A 17,218-nucleotide genomic window follows, 5' to 3' on the forward strand; every position below is an offset into this window, starting at 1 on the left:
AAGCCCAGGTGGCCGCAAAGCATCTCCCTGGATAGGTGGGTTGCAGGAGCAGCCAGCTCCTCATCACTATCCCAGGCACAAACTCCTGTCCCTCAAGGATCCAGAGGTGTTTAACCAGCCAAGCCCAGGATGGCCCCCATGGGATGTTTTCAGTGGGGGAAGCCAGAGGGAATCAGAGATTTTGGACATTGGAAGCTGTTCCCTCCAAAATATCCTATGTCTTGACACCTTCCTTTAAGCAGGGGGGGAAAAAGGCTTTGATTTCCCCATTTTTCCATGAAATCCCAATTTTCCATCCTTTGCTTCACTAGATCCCCAGTGGAATTTGGAGAGTGTGGATTGGCCAGGCACAAACTGGAGCCAGACCTGATCCCTTAAACCCCTGCTTGTGAAATCCTTCAAAAATGGCCTTCAGAGCAAGGATCAGGAAGTGGAACCTGCTGCTGGAGGAGCACAGGCACCAGGACATCAAGGAATGATGGATTCAGGCTCGACCTGCTGGGGAGGGGTGGTTCTAATACTGATTAGATGCTGCTTTTCCCAATTTTCAGCCCAAAGTTTATTGGGCTTGAAATACTGCAAGTGGTAAAGGCATCCTGGTTATCTGCTTTTAATTTAATTATAATTTAATTACAATTTAATTAATCCCTTGGGCTTTTTGGACTGAAATCCTTCTTTTTTTTTCCCTAGTGAGGAGATGTGGGTTATAAATGAATTCCCTGCTCTCCTTCTCAATCTTCCAGAGCTTGGGGGTCTCACCATGACCACCTGAGCCCCCAGCACCAGAGGAGCTCCCCTGGGGGCCTGGAGGATTTGGGGTGGGAAGGGGGAGTCACTCACATGGGGTTGGAGGTGACAGGGTGCAGGACAACCTGTGGGGCTCGGGTCGGCGTCTCAGGCACCACATCTGGGAACAAGAGAGAGGAGTCAGAGACCTCTGGGGGTTGAATTCCCCACCCTTCACCCCCAGGTCCCACTCAGTGACACCCTGAGTAGGGCAGCACTGATCCTGCAGCATCAACAGGCTTTGAGGAGAAATCCCACCCCAGCACTGGCACAAATCCAGGGGTTTGAAGAGCCAGCCATGCCCCCACCCCCACCAGGAGAAACCCCAGCATCCAAGGAAAAGAGAGCCTTACCTGGGAAAATGAACTGCTGCTTGTACTTGTAGTAATGGGAGGCTGGAAAAGAGGAAAAAAGGGTTCAACAGTGACCTGTGGAGCTGGAAAAGCTCCAACCTGTGCCCAGTTCTTCACCAGGAAACCTCAAGGCCAGTTATGTGAACCCCTCCTGTGTGATCCAACCTCTCCCACTGCCACATCCCCAGATGGAATATTCCATATTCCAAAATGGCACATGGGATGCCCAGGCCAAAACATTAAGACCTTTGCTGGATTATAATTTGATTTTTCTCCCCACCTCTACTCTTCTGCACCATTTGGAGAGCGTTGATGCCATCCATGAAGTCACTGCTGGAGTTTGGACACCAGATTGCCAGCAGGCTTTGAGTGGAATTTGGGAACCTCTTGGCATCATGGAGATGCCAAGTGATGGGTTTGGAACTGCTGCCCATTTGTGCCACATTCCACCCTTTTTTCCTTGCTCTGGAGCTGTGTCCTGCCTGGAAGCAGTCCCAGGAGCCACTGTCCCAAGGCAGAGCTCAGAGAGGCTCTGGGTGTTGGAACCTCCACTGGCTCCCATCTCCAGCCAAGGACTGATCCATTCCATGGGCAGGCAGGTCATGGGTGTGGAGAACTCAGAGCTGCTGAGGCCACCAGAGGTTGGCACCAGCTCAGAAGTCACGTTCTTATCTCCAGGACCCCAGGGGCCATCCCTCAGCTTCCCCTCTCCAGCCTGGAGACCCCAAAGCCCGACCTCAGCCCTGCAGCAGGACCTGAGCCAACATCAAAGGAGCCTGGACGGTAATTCCAGCAGGAGAAGGTCATGATGTCACAGTTTCCAAGCTCAAATCCTAATCCCTGAGATGACCACTTTGATGGGATAAACCATGGAAAACTTCCTGGCTGGGAAGATGAAAGCAGGGCAAGTCCTGCTTTAGATCCCATTCAGCTCCTCAGGGGAATAAAGCAGGAAGCAAACAACCCCCAGGGGTGCAGGGTCTGATCCTGCCCTGCTCTATCTCTGCCAGATGGGAATGTGCTCCAGGCCCCCAAAGTGGGGGTGAAATCTGTGGTTTCTGCTTCAAACCACATGAAATGATGTCCCAAAAAACCCCAGAGGGAGGTGTCTGCTCCAGAAGTGACCTGGGGGGGGTCACCAAAGGCTGGATCCCCCAGGTGGATTGGGATGCCAGGACCAGGGTGCTTTGGCTTTGGAAGAACTCCTTGGACTGGGTCACACCAGCACGGAACTCACGCCATGTCCTCCCAGACCTTGGAGGCTCCAGGGCTGTCCCTGGTGAAATCCTGACCCTCTGGATGGGTCACACCATTCCTGGCAGTGCTCAGGGCTCCCTCCCAGCTCCTCTGCTGGAATTCCAGGCACTCCCAAGGACTGCCAGCTCTCCAGGCACACAAGGACACCATGGGTGCCTGATTGCTGGGGGGATTTCCCAGCTTCTGGAAGTGTTTGTTGTTGTGGTGATGGATTCTGGCAGGCAACCTCCTCCTCATCTCCCTCCTCCTCTCTGTTTGAAGGCTTGTCAGGATGGCAGCACCACAGTGGAGCAGAAAGATTCTGTCTGGTTCCTCTGGAGAAGCCATCCTGACCTTCCTTCCAATCCCACCAGTTCATTAATCCTGGGATTTTGGGGGTGCTGGCCCTCAACCTTCCAGCTGCTCCAGCAAAGGAATGGAGCAGGGCCACCAGGACAGCCAGGAGTGCTTCAGCATCCCTGAGATCTCCTCTCCCCCTGCCAGCCCTGCTCTGGGAGCACGTGGACACATTTCCAGGAGTGGTGCTGAGCCATTCCCCCTCAAAGAGACCTTTCCTGGAGCAGCAGGACATCCCAAAGGAGGGCAGAATGCTGGGACAGGCTTTGACACACCCTCAGCCCAGGAGGAGATTTTTGGGCCATCTTCCATAACTTCTGTGTCCTGCAGCCACTGGGACCTCCCTGCCTCTCCCATCGTCCCTGAAGAGACAAACCTCCCAAAGCAGATGGATCCCAGGTCCAGGTTCCATGGGACAAGCCACATCAGACACTCCCAGAATCATCTGTCACCCCACATGTGCTGGAGCAAACCTGCTGGGGACCCATCACCCCAAAATCATGTCAGGGTCACCCCAGTTTGCCCTCATGGAGGGGTCAGCTCCTGGATCCTGTTTGCACCTGAGGTGAAATGCCCTGGAAAATCCATGCCCAGAAAAGTTTTACAGTTTCAAGAGCTGCAGAAGTTGTGCTGGCTCCAACCCTGGAGGTTTCCAAGACTGGATCAAGCCTTGGGCTCTTCTTCAAGCAGGACATTCATCCTGAGATTCCCAACCTGAATTATCCCAAACTCATCTTTTTCCCTGATTTCTACTTCCACCTTCTCCCCACCCCAATGTAAATCCAGGCAGAGAATGAGGTGGAACCGCTCCACATGCCAAGGCCACCCCAGAGTCCCTGTCTGGGGGCAGGTGGGGACACGGGCAGGGGGTGGCAGTACCTGGCAGGTTGAACTGGTGGGGACACAGGGAGGGGGTGGCAGTACCTGGCAGGTTGAACTGCTTCTGCTGGCGCGGGCACTGCGGGGACGGGTGCAGCGGGGACGGGGGGGTGGCGCTGGGGGGCAGCGGTGGGGCCGGCGAGGACGGCGTGGACGATGTGGTGGACGAGGGGTTGCTGCTGGAATCGGGCTGGTAGGGCACCGGGATGTGGTCCTGAGGGACAAGAGAGGGCACAGTGAGAGCAGCGCTGTTGGTGCCACCAGAGGTGTGAAGGTGACAAGTGACAGCTGCATCATCCCACCCCTGTCTTCCAGAAACAACCAGAAAACACCCAGAGCTTCTTCCGAAGCTGTTTGTACTCCCCAAAGCCATTTCCCACCAAAAATTGGCTCCTTTCCCACCCTCACCCCCAGCTGACGGTTCCAGAAATCTTCTGGCTGTGCACAGCCACGGCCACCAAGGCTGGAATTGGGGCCATCACCTTGGGGACAACAAAGTCCTGGAAGTTCTGCTGAGCTCCTTGGAGCCCAGAGCCTTGCAGGGAGCAGGGGGATCTGGAAGGAGCAGTCCAAGACATTCCTCAACATTTCCCAGTCAAGGTCAGCGATTTTGGGATGGGTGGGAAGGGACCACTGAGAGTCAGCAGGCAGGAAAACCTGTATGGATATCTTGGATCCAAAAAGGAAAATCAAGGCCAGAATTTCCCCCCCTTCCTGCCCAACTTGGAGCCACTGAGCAGGGCATTCCCATCCCCACAGAATTTCCCTCCAAGGTTAAAAAATCTGCATGATTCTTCCCCAGCAGGTAATTTTTTCCTAATTAATTAATTCTTAAATGAGCTGGGCTTTCCAGGAAACCTGTATTGGTCATCATTCCATGCTCAATCATCTTGGTCAGGTAAATTCTTTTTTAAGCAACCAGTGAAGGTCACAAAAATAAGATTTCATGGGGGGTTGGAATTAGAGGAATTTAAGGTCTCTTCCAACCCAGGCCATTCCATTATTTCATTCAGGATACCTTTAAAGAAATGCTTTTAGAAATACCAAAGTAAGAAGGGGACCCTGCTGAAATAAGAATATTTATAAGGGAAATTTCAACTTGAATGGGAATGCTTAGAACAAAAGCACCACCCCCCAAAAAACAACAACAACAACAAAAAAAAACCCCACCAAACAAACAAACAAAAAAACCACCACCAAAAAAAACCCCAAACAAACAGATTTAACAAGATTTATGTTTAAAATCAGCATCCCCAGGAGCATCTTGTTACCCAGACTCTTCCCAGAGCCAAAAGATGCTGAGGGCTGGAGGAGCTGAGCCAGGCTTTGGGAATTCAGGGTTTTGTTGATCCATTCCCCATCTCACCAGTGATATCCCTCTTTCTGAGCACTTCCAGCCTGCCAACCCCTCACCTTGCCCTTCCTCCAAGGAATTTTCCACTGGAGGCCAACAGGATTTAAATTCCATCAGAAGCAGCCCTGTGATGGGTTTATTGTATCAACGCAGAGCAGGAGTGAGCCAGGTGCTCTCTCAGGTCTGGCTTGAGCAGCTTTGCCAGGAACAATCAAATCCCAGGCTTGTTTTATTTGCAACAATAAATTTGTTATTTATTGAAGTCTCCACTGGGAGCAGAGACCTCAAATCACCCCAAATTCAGCTTGGACCTGGAGACTCAGAGACCACAATGGAGCAGGACTGGGGCAGCAGGGTCCAGGCTGTTCTGGAAGTGCTGATCCCATTTTATTTTGAAAAGAAAAAACTTCATTGGATACATGTCCAGGGAAGGGAATGAAGCTGGGGAAGGGGCTGGAGCCCCAGGAGAGGCTGAGGGAGCTGGAAAGGGGCTCAGCCTGGAGAAAAGGAGGCTCAGGGGGGTCCTTGTGGCTCTGCACAACTCCCTGCCAGGAGGGGACAGCCGGGGGGGTCGGGCTCTGCTCCCAGGGAACAGGGACAGGAGGAGAGGGAACGGCCTCAGGCTGGGCCAGGGGAGGCTCAGGGTGGATATTGAGAAAATTTATTCATGGAAAGAGCTGTCCAGCCCTGGCACAGCTGCCCAGGGCAGGGGTGGAATCATTCAGCAGTGATGTGGCACTTGGGGACATGGGGCAGTGCTGGGGGAACAATCAAACTCAATTTTCTTACAAGATCTTCTCCAGCCTGAAGAATTCATTCTCTGCAAAGCTGTGGATATTTGGATGCAGGGGTCCTGTCCCTGTGCCAGGGTGTGGACACGGGGGGCTCAGGGCTCACCTTGTTGAGTTTGTTGGTTTTGGGGAGCGTTTGGCTGACGTGCAGGTCCGAGTACCGGGGGGGCTTCCTCAGGGGGTTGTTGATGTCACAGGGCACCGACTCTGTCCGGACTAACCTTGCTGGATTCAGAAGGGAAAGAGGGAAAAGGGGATGGAGAGGAGGGGAAGAGAGAGGGAAGGACATCAGAGCTCAGGGGGAGCGCTCAGGGTCACCCCGTGCTTGCAAACCACTCTCCAAAGCGACTCCCGCGGCACTTCCAGCCTGGGATGGCAGCTGGACTTCGGGATCCTCCTGCACCCCGGCCACAGGCAACCCCCCCAAGGGTGTGAGGCAGCGATTTGGGGGTATCCAGCAGCTGCCACAGCCCCTCTGAGAGCCGGGGCTCAGCCAGCACAGTCTTGTTCCTTGCCGGAGCTTGTTGGGGTGAAGGGAAGGAGCTGGCTCAGAACACTCAGCAGGGAATTTTTCTGGGGAAAAAATCCAGCCTGAAGGTTGAGGGGCTCAGGAATGGTTTGACTCCGAGATAATGGATTTAAGAGCTGGGTTTGGGGGTTTTTTTTAGGGGGTGGGGATGAGGCCACCCCAAAGCCATGCTGCTCCTAAAACACACAGCAGGCAGCTCCGGCTCTTGCAGCATCACAGCTCCAAATCCCAATTCCTGCCCATCCCAGGAGCCCTTCCCTGCTTCCCGGGCAGGGTTTGCAGCAGCTCCGAGCCTGACGGGGGGGTCTTCAACCGCTTCCCCCCCAAATTTGCTGCAAGCGAGGGTGTGGAGGCTGTAAAATTGCCCCCTCTGAGGGGCCACCAGCACAATCCTTCTCCCGGGGACTAAAGCAAGGAGCGGGTCTGGGGGGATATTTAACACAAAGGAACAGCTTTAAGGGCTCAAAATTCAAGGCAAGAGCGATTGGAAGCGTTTCCCTCAGGCAGCCGCGGTCCTCTGGCCAGCAAGGGAGCCAAAATCTGGAAGAAAAGAGGTGGGAAGCGCCGCCCCTCCGTCCTGCTGCAAAGTTCTGCCTGTCTCTGGGTGGATTTTAGGCCGGGCTCTCCCGCAGGAGAGCGGGATCAGGCAGCTCCGAAAGCACCACGAGCATCCGCAGGGCCACGGCGCGGGGACCCCGCATGCACCGGGAGGTTCGGGGTCCCACGGCCGCCCTGAGCTCTCGACAGAAGCAAAAGGCGAAAACCTGGTTGGACTTACCCCGTGCGGTGGGGAATCTGAAAAGAAAAGGAGGCAGGGGGAGGGTGGGTGGAAGTGGTTTGCAATGCAAATCTGCCTCGCCCCGACCGGCTCGTCTCCCTACAAGCGGAAAAAACGGTGGGTAACATCTCCCCGGAGCGCCCAAGCGGTTCGGGAGCCTCCGTCCCGCCGGGGACCCCGCCTGGGTCCGGCTCCCGAATCGCCCGGGGGGCTTTTGAAAGATTTACCCGCTGGCAACATCCCCGGAGGCACGGAGCTGGGAGGAGAGAGGGCCTTACCTCCGCGGTGGATGATCAGCAGGTGACACGGAGGGGCCTCTTTGGTGCATTTGTTGTGGCACTTGAGCCTGGCAGGGGACAGAGGAAGGAGTGAGAAGGGAACACTGATGGATGGAGAGACTTGGTGGAGTGACAGGGTAAGGGAGAACTTCTTCCCACTGCCAGAGGGCAGGGTTAGATGGGATTTGGGAAGGAATTGTTCCTTGTGAGGGAAATTGAAGCTGTGGCTGCCCCTGGATCCCTGGAAGTGCACAAGGCTTGGAGCAGCCTGGGACAGGGGGAGGTGTCCCTGCCATGGCAGGGGTGGATCGGCTTTAAGATCCCTTCCCATCCAGGTTCTGGGATTCTATGATGGAGCTCAGGGCTTTTTCCTCCTTTTCCCCTTGGGAAAGGGACTGGATGCAGGGTTTGGCTGTTCACTCTGAGTGAGCCCTCCTGGCTCCCTGCTTCCCGTAATTCCCAAGCAGCAGGCTCAGGGATAAGGAGCAGTGTGGGATGCACATCCTGGAAAATCAGGAGGGGCTGACTGGCAGGACACAGGGGCTGCACAGCCTTGGAGAACACATCCATCCCAATGCAGCAGCACAGGAATTCCCAAACCTGGGGGCTCTGCCCAGCTACGCCTTCCTCTGCCAGCTGGGGAACAACAGCCAGGCTTGAGGACACCCCAAATTGTCACCTCTGCCAGAGGGGGCTGCAATAAAAGGAGCAGAGTCCTGTACTGGGGGGAGGGGTTTACTGGAAGGGATGGGACAGGATGAGCTTTAAGGTCCCCTCCAGCCCAAACCATTCCATGATTCCATGAAATCCCCGTTCCCACCATCCTGCTGCTGGATGTTTATTAAATTCAGGAGCAGCAAAGGAGGAGGAAGTGGCTGCCCTGGTCCCTGATGTGTCCCTGTCGTTGTGTCCTCCCCTCTTGGCTTTATTAAGGACATTTACCCAAAATAAAGAGATGATTTACAGCCTCTGGATATTCTGCAGAGCTTTTCCCGGTTTGTGGAGACAGGGCAGGAGTCTGGAGGGCTTCACCCCCGGGTCATGCATATAGGCATAGGCAGACTCCCAAATCCTTCCCACTCGTCCTTAATTAAGGATGGAAATGGATCCCCAGCTCACGCTCCGCCAGGTCGGCAGAAAGCCATGGGGGAAAAGGGAAGAAGGAGGAAAGGATTTATCAAAACAAGGGGAAATGATGGGAAAAAAAAAGAACGGCAGCTTCAAGCCAATGAGCTGGGTAATGAAAATTCAGGAGCTGCCCGTGTTAGCTTTTATTACAAAGCTGTTCCTTGAGGGAAAGGCAGGAATTAATTCGGGGGGTTTGGGGTCCGGTTGTTTGTTTTACCTGTTGGTTCCCCTCTGCTTTCCGGGGAAAGCAGCTCCAGGGCAAGGCTGGAAAAAACCTAAATGCCTTGTGTTCGCTCCCAACTTTTGAGTGGCAGGAAATGGATTTGTTCTTTTCTGTAGGATTACAGGGAGCAGGATTTGCAACAGCCAGAGCCACAACATCCCTGATCCTGGTCAGGGAACAGGCACAACATCCCCCCTCCAGCACAGAGAACTGGCAGGGAAAGCAAGGATACAACGGGAATCACCCCTCCAAAATCCCTGTATTTGATAACATCCCTTCCAGAAAAGCCCCACCAGCCGTGGAGTAACCGAGCGCTTCTCGGCAGGTTTAAATCCCAATTTACCAACTCATCAGCGCTTAATCAGCGGCAGCAGCGATCGGCATCGCTCCGTTACCCGCAGACAATCGCACAGTTCCACTCCCAGCCCTAGCAAAGGCAATCCCCGAGTGCTGAAGGCTGCACGGCTCTGTCCAAGGCTGGGCTGTGCCGGACTGAGAGCAGCTGAAGCAGCCCCAGCCTCTGCCTCGCTGTTTTCCCGGTCCTGTCCCATTTTATCCCCTCTCCTTTGCATCATGGATTAACTGATTTGGCTCCTCAGGGCCACGACCCTGCCAGGATGCAGAGGTTCCCAAAACTCGGCAGAAATAAAGCCTAAAGGCCAAACCTGTGAGCAAAACCCACCTGCTGCCCAGAGCTATCCCTGCCTGGTCCAGCACATCCATGCCCCATGTCCTGCAGATAATTCCACAGGGAATCTCCCTAACGTGGGGACCTAAAGCCAGGCTTAGGAAAAGGGGGCTGTCAGGATCTGACTCAGAGCTCTGGAGCGAGCAGAGCCGAGGTCTGGCAGGCACATCCTCCCTGAGGAGCCTGATCCCATCCTAGACACAATCCCAGCCCTGCTTTGGGGTGTTATTCACCCAATTCCACATCTCATTAAAGCTTCCTGTGAGGATGAGCTGGTGAGAGCCTGGTTGGTCTCTCCATGCCCAAATCCCTGCTCGGCTCCCCCAGCCAAGCCCCGATTATCCCCTCACGATTTTAAGGAGGGACACGAACAGCTCCAGCCTGGGGCCATACTTGCAGTTTTTGCACTTTAAGCCGAACAACATTCCCTTCCCGCAGACGGTGCAGGTCTGAGACATCCAGTACTTGGTGGAAAACCTGTGGAGAGAAACACGGAGAGAGTGGCCAGGGAGAGCTGAAACCTCACTTATCTCTCAAGCTCCGCTTTATCCTCTCTCTGCTGCCCTCAAACTCCACTGCAGGTGTTTAGGAATTTTTCTAGGGATGCCAAAACACAACCCCGAGCCTTCCTTTGATTCTGGAAGCTTGTTCTGAAGGGAATCCAACCCCAGCTCCCTGTGATTCCCCACCCCAGGGACTCCCCAAACCCCTCCCTGCCCTGGGGACCGACATTTCCAGCGCTCTTCCCAGGGCTTTTCCCTCTTCAGGGAGGTGTGGAAGGGTTATAATCCAGAGATGGGGAATTTGCTGAGGACTGGCAAGGTCACAGATAATACCCAGCTTTTATTGATAGCAACTCGAGCCTTATCTAAACCAGATCTGAACTGAAATGGAATTGAAATGGGCTCGGAGGGCAGCACAGCCCAGCATGGGAGAGAGGGGGAATGTCCCCAGTCTCGGTGCCCTGGAGCAGAGATGGGAAGGGAGATGCCCATCCCTGACCCCCCATGGCAGCAGGGTGGGTGTACCTGTGTTTTATGGAGTTTCCTAAATCCCGACGGGGGATCTGCGGGGACCAGCGAGGCACTGACAGCGTATCTGCAGGGAGAGACAGGAAAACCAGCACTGGTGACAACACTGAGAGCTGGCATTCAGGTTCTTTGGGAAGGGGAGCAAAGGACGTGCACAAAAAACGGGATTTTCCTGCTATTTCCCCATTGAATGCCTCATTGAACTCCCTGATTGAAAACCAGGAGATCTTTGGGCTTTGTGGGTCTGTGGGAATCGGGGTCTCCTGTCCTAGATCCCATCACCCACTTTGGACCAGGAGGGGAGAGGAGAGGGTGCATCCATGGGCAGGCAGGGCGGGATTGAAAAACTTTAGGAATCACATCATGGTGTCCAAACAAGAAAGGGAAAATAAAGCTGGAACAGCCTCATTGTCGGTTTTTAGTAAGACATCACGGCTTGGGGTGGCAGCTGAGGAAAAGCTGAGCCACTCCAAAGGTGATTCCATTCCTATTCCAGGGGAAGAACAGAGTTAAAAGCAGTCCCAGTGCCCTCCTTCCAAGGGAAAGAGGAATAAGGAAAGAGAGGGAGGTTCTGGCACTGCTGGAGCAGGAGGATAATCAGGAACATGGCCATGCTTGGATTGCACATCTTCCTTCAGCCTCAGCAAGGGTGGAAAGCTGCTCCTCCTCCTCCTGGCCACGGGAAAGGTCCTGCCCCACAGGATGCTCAGCCCCGGGAGCGGATCCATGCCGGGATCCAGAGGCTGGGTTTTCACTCAGGGATTTGAGAGGTTTCCCAGGCACCAGAGGTGGCTCCCGGCTGTTTGCTCAGAGTGCTGGTAAATCCCTGGCTAAACAGGCGCTGGATATTATCCCTGGGAGCGGGGAGAGCCGCTGTTTGCTCTCATATCCCATTTTAATATAGCGGCAGGCACGCGGCTCTAATTGCACTCGCCAGCTGAAGGTTACATTTACATCCCACCCCTGGGTTAGAAATCCTGCGAGCATCCCAAGCTCATCCTGCTCCAGCATTTCCAACCAGCAGCAGCTCTGGATCCTTCTCTTCTGGTTATTCCACAGGCAGAGGCAGCAAATGAGATGTCAGAATCATGGAATGGGTTGGGATGGAAGGGACATTAAAACCATCTCATTCCCGTGGGGAGGGACACCTGCCACTGTCCCAGGCTGCTCCAAGCCCTGTCCAGCCTGGCCTTGGACACCCCCAGGGATCCAGGGGCAGCCACAGCTTCTCTGGGAATTCCATCCCAGCCCTCCCCACCCTCTCAGGGAACAATTCCTTCCCAATATCCCATCCATTCCTGCCCTCTGGCAGTAGGAAGCCATTCCCTGTGTCGTGGTTTTATCCACTCGTGTAAAAAGTCACTCTCCCTAATTTTTAGAAGCTCCCTTCAAAGCCGAGGAGGAGAATTCATGTCCCCAGCACCACATTGCCAATATTTTTGCTATTTTCTCACCAGTCTTAGCTCACCCAGGACTGCTGGACCAGCATCCCTCCCCACCCACAACCTCCGCAGGGGAGGTAATTGGATCCACAAACCGCAGAGGTGAGGCTCTAACGGGTGACCCCTCCCGCCCTGCACAGCCCCATGCCTCCCCGTGCGCCATTCCCCCCTCCCTAAATCGCCTTACGGAACTGAGTTGTCATCATCATCATCATCCCCCCTCCAACGCCGCTCCCTGAAGAACCAAACACCCGGGCCAGAACAGCTCCTCTGCCGGAATTAAATTACAACCTCCGCGTTATCAGCCACAATTTATTCCCACTAACTTTCGGCTGGCCTCAATTAAATCCTGCCAGCCTGGCGAGGGGGAGAGGGGATGGAGGCAACGGCGGCTGCTGAGCCTTTTAATTACTTTCTAAATGTGCTCGCTGCAAAAATGTATTGAAGTGTAGCGGGGATTTTGACCTCGTAACATAAATGAGCCCGACGTGACTCACTGCTAATTACCTTCATTAGCGGCAGCGAGCCACGTAGGATCGCGGCGTTCAACAATAGAGCCGCTGTTGGCAGGAGGGAAAAGCAGCGGAGCGGGGCAGGGGAAGGCACCGGGGATCAGCCCCGAGGGCCGGGGGGCTCTGCGGTTGAATGGGGATTCTCCCCTTGCCCCGGATCCCCACCCGGAGGAAAAGCTGCTGCTCGCAGTGTGAACTCGGGGAGAAGGTGGAGATGCAGCAGCCTCAGCCCAGCACGAGTGGAATATTCGGATTGAAAACCCCCCAGATCGCCACAACTAGCGTTAATTACAATGCGAAATAAACCCCCACAAGCACATCTTGTTTCGGGGTGGGACGGTCAGGCTTTGCCGTGGGGACCCCGTGGTGGAGAAGTGGCCGCGGGATCGGCTGATCCTCGCAAGGTTTGAAGTGTGACAGCGGCTGCCTCTCCCTCATCCTCCTCCTTTCCCTCCATCTCTCTCTCTCTCTCGCTGTTCCCTCCCTCTGCCCCTGGATGTCTCCCGACCGCCCTGCCCCCGTGCCAGTCATTATTTAAACCTTTATCACCAGCAACCTCCTGCCCGCCTCGAAAACCCAAACTCTCACGGCCTTCATTCCCCTGGCGCAATTCCCCCGCTCCGAGCTGACATTTCACTGGGCACAAGTGGAATTTCAAAGGGTGGTGGCACTGAGCAGCCCCATGGACACTTCCCCCGGCCACCCACCCCATTCCTGCCTCCCGAGGGGTTCCCAAAACCAAACCCCGCTTCCCGATGCCGTGGCACTGCCCAGTGGCAGCACAGCTGCGATGCCAGGGCATGCCACCCTCCTCCCAACACCTCCGTGTTTTCCTTCGCCGCTCCAGCAAAGGTCAGGGCTCCTGCTCTGCGGGCACAGCTCATCCCAAAATCAACAGCCGCGCTTGACGGGATCAGCTGTGCCAGGACAGCCGGCAAGGGGGAAACCAGCCGGGCGAAGGGTGACAGCCACCTCCGGCGTGTCCGTGACAGGTGACACGGCAGCAGAGCGCTGGCACCCAGCTCCCCGGCGGTGACAGGCAGCTGTGACAGCCAGCGCCGCTCCTGAGTGGCACCCGCGCGCCTCGGAGGTGACGGGGACAGCGCTGCTGCCTTGGCCGTGACGCCCTCGCTGCCCCTGCTGCCATCGCGGTGAATTCCGGCTGCTCCCCAGCTGCCAGCTGGGATGCCTGGGCATGTCCTGCATGGAGAAAAGCGCCTGGAGCTTCCCTGTTTCGTTATTTTGGGGTTCCACCCTCCTTGGGGTGGGTGATGAGGCCCTCAGAGAGCCCCAAACCCTCACCAAGGACACCTGGAGCAGCTTCCAGGGGTGGCAGCAGGGCTGAACCACACGGATGGGGACTGTGTTTGGTGCCAAGTGCCCCTTCCTCATCTCCTGGCCCCAGGAGTTGGTGGGAGTGCGCTATCCATCATGGGGACAGCCCAATTAGCAAACCCCCCTTCTCTACTACAACAAACAGATGTTCATTTATGAATGGGACCGAAAAAATCGATGGAAGTGAACTTGGGATGAGTCACTGCAAAGCCAAGAAATGGCCAGGACACTCTGCACTTATCCCAAACATCCCAGGCTGTCACCAAAATGCTCCCAAGGTGAGTGATTCCCATGGAGAGGTTAAGGGGAGACACTGGAGAGGAGCTCCTTCCCAAAAGAGTTCAGCAGCAAAAGATGCCCAGGATCAGGAGTATCTCCACCACCAGGCAAAAATCCCAGTCCAGAGACAAACCATAACATCCATAGAATGGTCTGAGTGGGAAAGAATCTTAAAGATTAACTTGTTCCACTCCTGCCATGGGCAGGGACACCTTCCACTGTCCCAGGCTGCTCCAATCCCTGTCCAACCTGGCCTTGGACACTGCCAGGGATCCTGGGGCAGCCACAGCTTCTCTGGGCACCCTGTGCCAGCTCCAGCGCCAGAGTTCCAATGTCTCAGCCTGTGGCAGTACCAGGGACACTGTCCCAGTGTCTCTCCACCATCCTGAGTTTGCTCCCCATGTGATCCCAGCTGGGAGGTGCTCTGCAGCAAAGTTCCCTTCATGAGACATCTCAGGCCTTGCTTGTGCTGCTTTTAGGGCTGAAATAGGATGGGAGAGATCCCAGAGCAGCTGCTCCAGCAGCTTTCCCTCCCCAGGATATAAATCCATGCAAGATTCAAGCTACAAAGGCAGTCACTGCTCCCTCCATTAGTGCATGTGGCCAATATTCCACATGGAATTTGACCTGGTGGGAAGTGTCCCTGTCCATGGGGACAGGGGGTTGGGATGGGATGGTCTTTAAGGTCCAGGGCCAGTGGGTGGAAGGATGATCCAGGATGGATCCAGCAGAATGAAACCAAACCTGAGCTGGAGCAGAGGGGATCATCCAAAGCAGGAGCTGCTCCTGGAGCATCTCCCCAGTAAGGAAAGAGTCCCTTTCTAATCTGGGCAGTTCCCTTTTCCAGCATGACAATCCCATTTATCCAGCTCAAATATCACGTTCAGCTGGCTTAAAGTCTCACATTGGGATTTCCCCCCCAGTTCCCAGCCTTGCAGGCTCAATTAGGCTCATCCAGACAAAGCTATGCCCTCCAACTCCTGGGGTGGGAGCCTTGCTGCCAGCTGTGGCCAGATGTGGCTGCAGGGAGCTGCCAGCTGTGCTGCCAACACAGCTGGGGAGTGCTCCATGCACAGCAGGTCCAGGGAGAACCACTGGTGGTCCCTGAGAAAGGAGGTTCCCTTTGGGAAGGCCCCTCCTGGAGGGACAGCATTAGGGAGAAGTGTCCCCCCACAAAGCCACCCCAGCACTGGCAGTGGGGTGACCACAGAGAGGGGCCACGGTCTGGGTGGCACTGGCTGCCTCCCCTTGTCACCTTCTGTGTGCAAACTTGGAGATGAGAAATGCTGACTTAGAAAGGCCATGGGATAGGACAGATATTGTTGAGAGAGAAAAGGAGCTAGAAAAAAGTTTCAAAGGATGGCCTCACAAATCAGACTGGATAGTTTGGAGAAACAGAACTATGAAAGATGCATTGTCATGGAACCCATGAGGGGTGATTTTAGATGATTGGCTTTAAGGCATTTGACAGCAGGATGTGACAAAAGCTGATAGGCCAAGAAATGCTTCTAACAAATTGTAATTAGGAAATAATTGGTTTCTGATTGTGATGGCGTGAATTACAACATCTGTATTGTCTCACCCTTATATGAGACTGAAAATGGAATAAAAGTTTTTCAAAATGCATCTCAGTTGCCCTATCTCTGGGTCAGAAAAGGGCAAAATCTGACAACCTCCAACACCAGTGTCATGTCCTTGGGTCCAGCCTGGTGCTTTCCAGCAGAAACATTGGATTTAGGGCTGCAGAATTTCCACCCTGACCCCGTGGACATTGTCCTGGATCCCTGCCCACCAATCCCATCTGAGCTCAGCCCTTCAGGGGCTCTTTCACAGGCAGTTCAGGAGCTGGGGGGCTCAAGGAGCTCTGGTGGCATCTCAGCACTTGTCCCTTGGCCATCCCTGGCTGGGATCCCGCTTGTGCTCAACACCATGAACTGCAAATTCCTCACTCACAAAGCCAAGAGGAAGAGGCAGGGCTGGGATTCAGGAGAATCCCCCCAGGGGCACAGCCAGAGCAGCAGCACAGTGGATGTGATGGAGTTGTCACACAGGGCTGGGACATCCCTGGAGACCACATTAATCCTACAAATTCTACAGATTCCTTGTGGGGGGCAGCTCGGGTCTCTGCTCCTGGGACAGGGAACAGCTGGAGCTGTGCCAGGGCAGGCTCAGGCTGGAGCTCAGGGAAAGGTTCTTCCCTCCCCCAGAGGGTGCTGGCACTGCCCAGGCTCAGGCTGGAGCTCAGGGAAAGGTTCTTCCCTCCCCCAGAGGGTGCTGGCACTGCCCAGGCTCAGGCTGGAGCTCAGGGAAAGGTTCTTCCCTCCCCCAGAGGGTGCTGGCACTGCCCAGGCTCCCCAGGGAATGGGCACAGCCCCGAGGCTGCCAGAGCTCCAGGAGCGTTTGGACAGCGCTGCCAGGGATGGGCAGGGTGGGATTGTTGGGGGGTCTGGGCAGGGACAGGGGCTGGATCCAGGATCCCTGTGGATTAACTCAAGATATTCCATGATCCTGGGATTGCCCCAGCCTGGTTTGTGCTGCCACAGAAAGATGTTCCTTCTGCAGCTCCCTCCACCCTCTGTGAAAATCCATTCCCATCAGGACAAAGGGATGTTAAAAATCAGAGGGAAGCATCCAAACCTGCTCCTGACCTGGGCCAGGGATGACTCAGATGGGAACGTGCTCCTGCCAGGAGCAGCAAGGCTGTGGAAAAGAATCATGGAGAGAGCCAGGAAGGGAGAGGGCTTGCTGGGCTCCCTTCACCCATCTCCAGCTGACAACAACAATTTTTGTGTTTCTGTGCTTAGGGAAGTAATTCCAAATCAATCCAGAGCATCTGGGTGCTGGCACAGGAGGAAAAGGCAAAAGGGATTTTAGAAAAGCCCACAGAGATGGGATACTGGGGAGAGCTCAGGTGCTGAACACCACAAGGGTGGGGACAGGGAATCCTTGTGATGCAGGGAAGGCTTGGAGTAACCTGCTCTAGTGGGAGGTGTCCCTGCCCATGGAAGTCGATGAGCTCTGAGCTCCCTTCCAGCCCAAATCACTCCATGATTCTGCTCCCTACAAACAAATGTCTGCCCTGCTTGGCATCACTGGATTCTGATCCTGCAAGGACCAAACAGCTCTGCTGATACTGAAACCTCCCGGCAGGGATCAACCAGCTGGGGAATCACAGCTCCCATCCAGCCTGGAAAACATTCCCAGCAGCCAGGGAAGTGGGAGGGAAATGAGAGGAGACA

At 54.9% G+C, this 17,218-nt stretch overlaps 1 protein-coding gene across 3 annotated transcripts in view; it reads right to left on the bottom strand.

Moving 5' to 3' along the window:
• KSR2 (kinase suppressor of ras 2) overlaps positions 1–17,218 on the bottom strand; it is a 78,886-nt gene that overhangs the window by 31,349 nt on the left and 30,319 nt on the right. For 2 of the 3 annotated variants that reach the window (XM_033075747.1, XM_033075748.1), the window contains exons 6-13: positions 10,409–10,478; positions 9,774–9,857; positions 7,342–7,409; positions 7,064–7,162; positions 5,863–5,981; positions 3,657–3,825; positions 1,140–1,181; positions 841–907 (exon numbers count right to left, since the gene is read on the bottom strand). In XM_033075747.1, coding sequence (XP_032931638.1) covers positions 841–907; positions 1,140–1,181; positions 3,657–3,825; positions 5,863–5,981; positions 7,064–7,162; positions 7,342–7,409; positions 9,774–9,857; positions 10,409–10,478 — 718 coding nt within the window. The remainder of the gene's footprint in view (positions 1–840; positions 908–1,139; positions 1,182–3,656; positions 3,826–5,862; positions 5,982–7,063; positions 7,163–7,341; positions 7,410–9,773; positions 9,858–10,408; positions 10,479–17,218) is intronic. The other variant, XM_033075749.1, reaches the window with a different exon arrangement.

The sequence above is a fragment of the Catharus ustulatus genome, chromosome 18 (assembly GCF_009819885.2).
Source record: "Catharus ustulatus isolate bCatUst1 chromosome 18, bCatUst1.pri.v2, whole genome shotgun sequence".
Taxonomy (NCBI): Eukaryota; Metazoa; Chordata; class Aves; order Passeriformes; family Turdidae; genus Catharus; species Catharus ustulatus.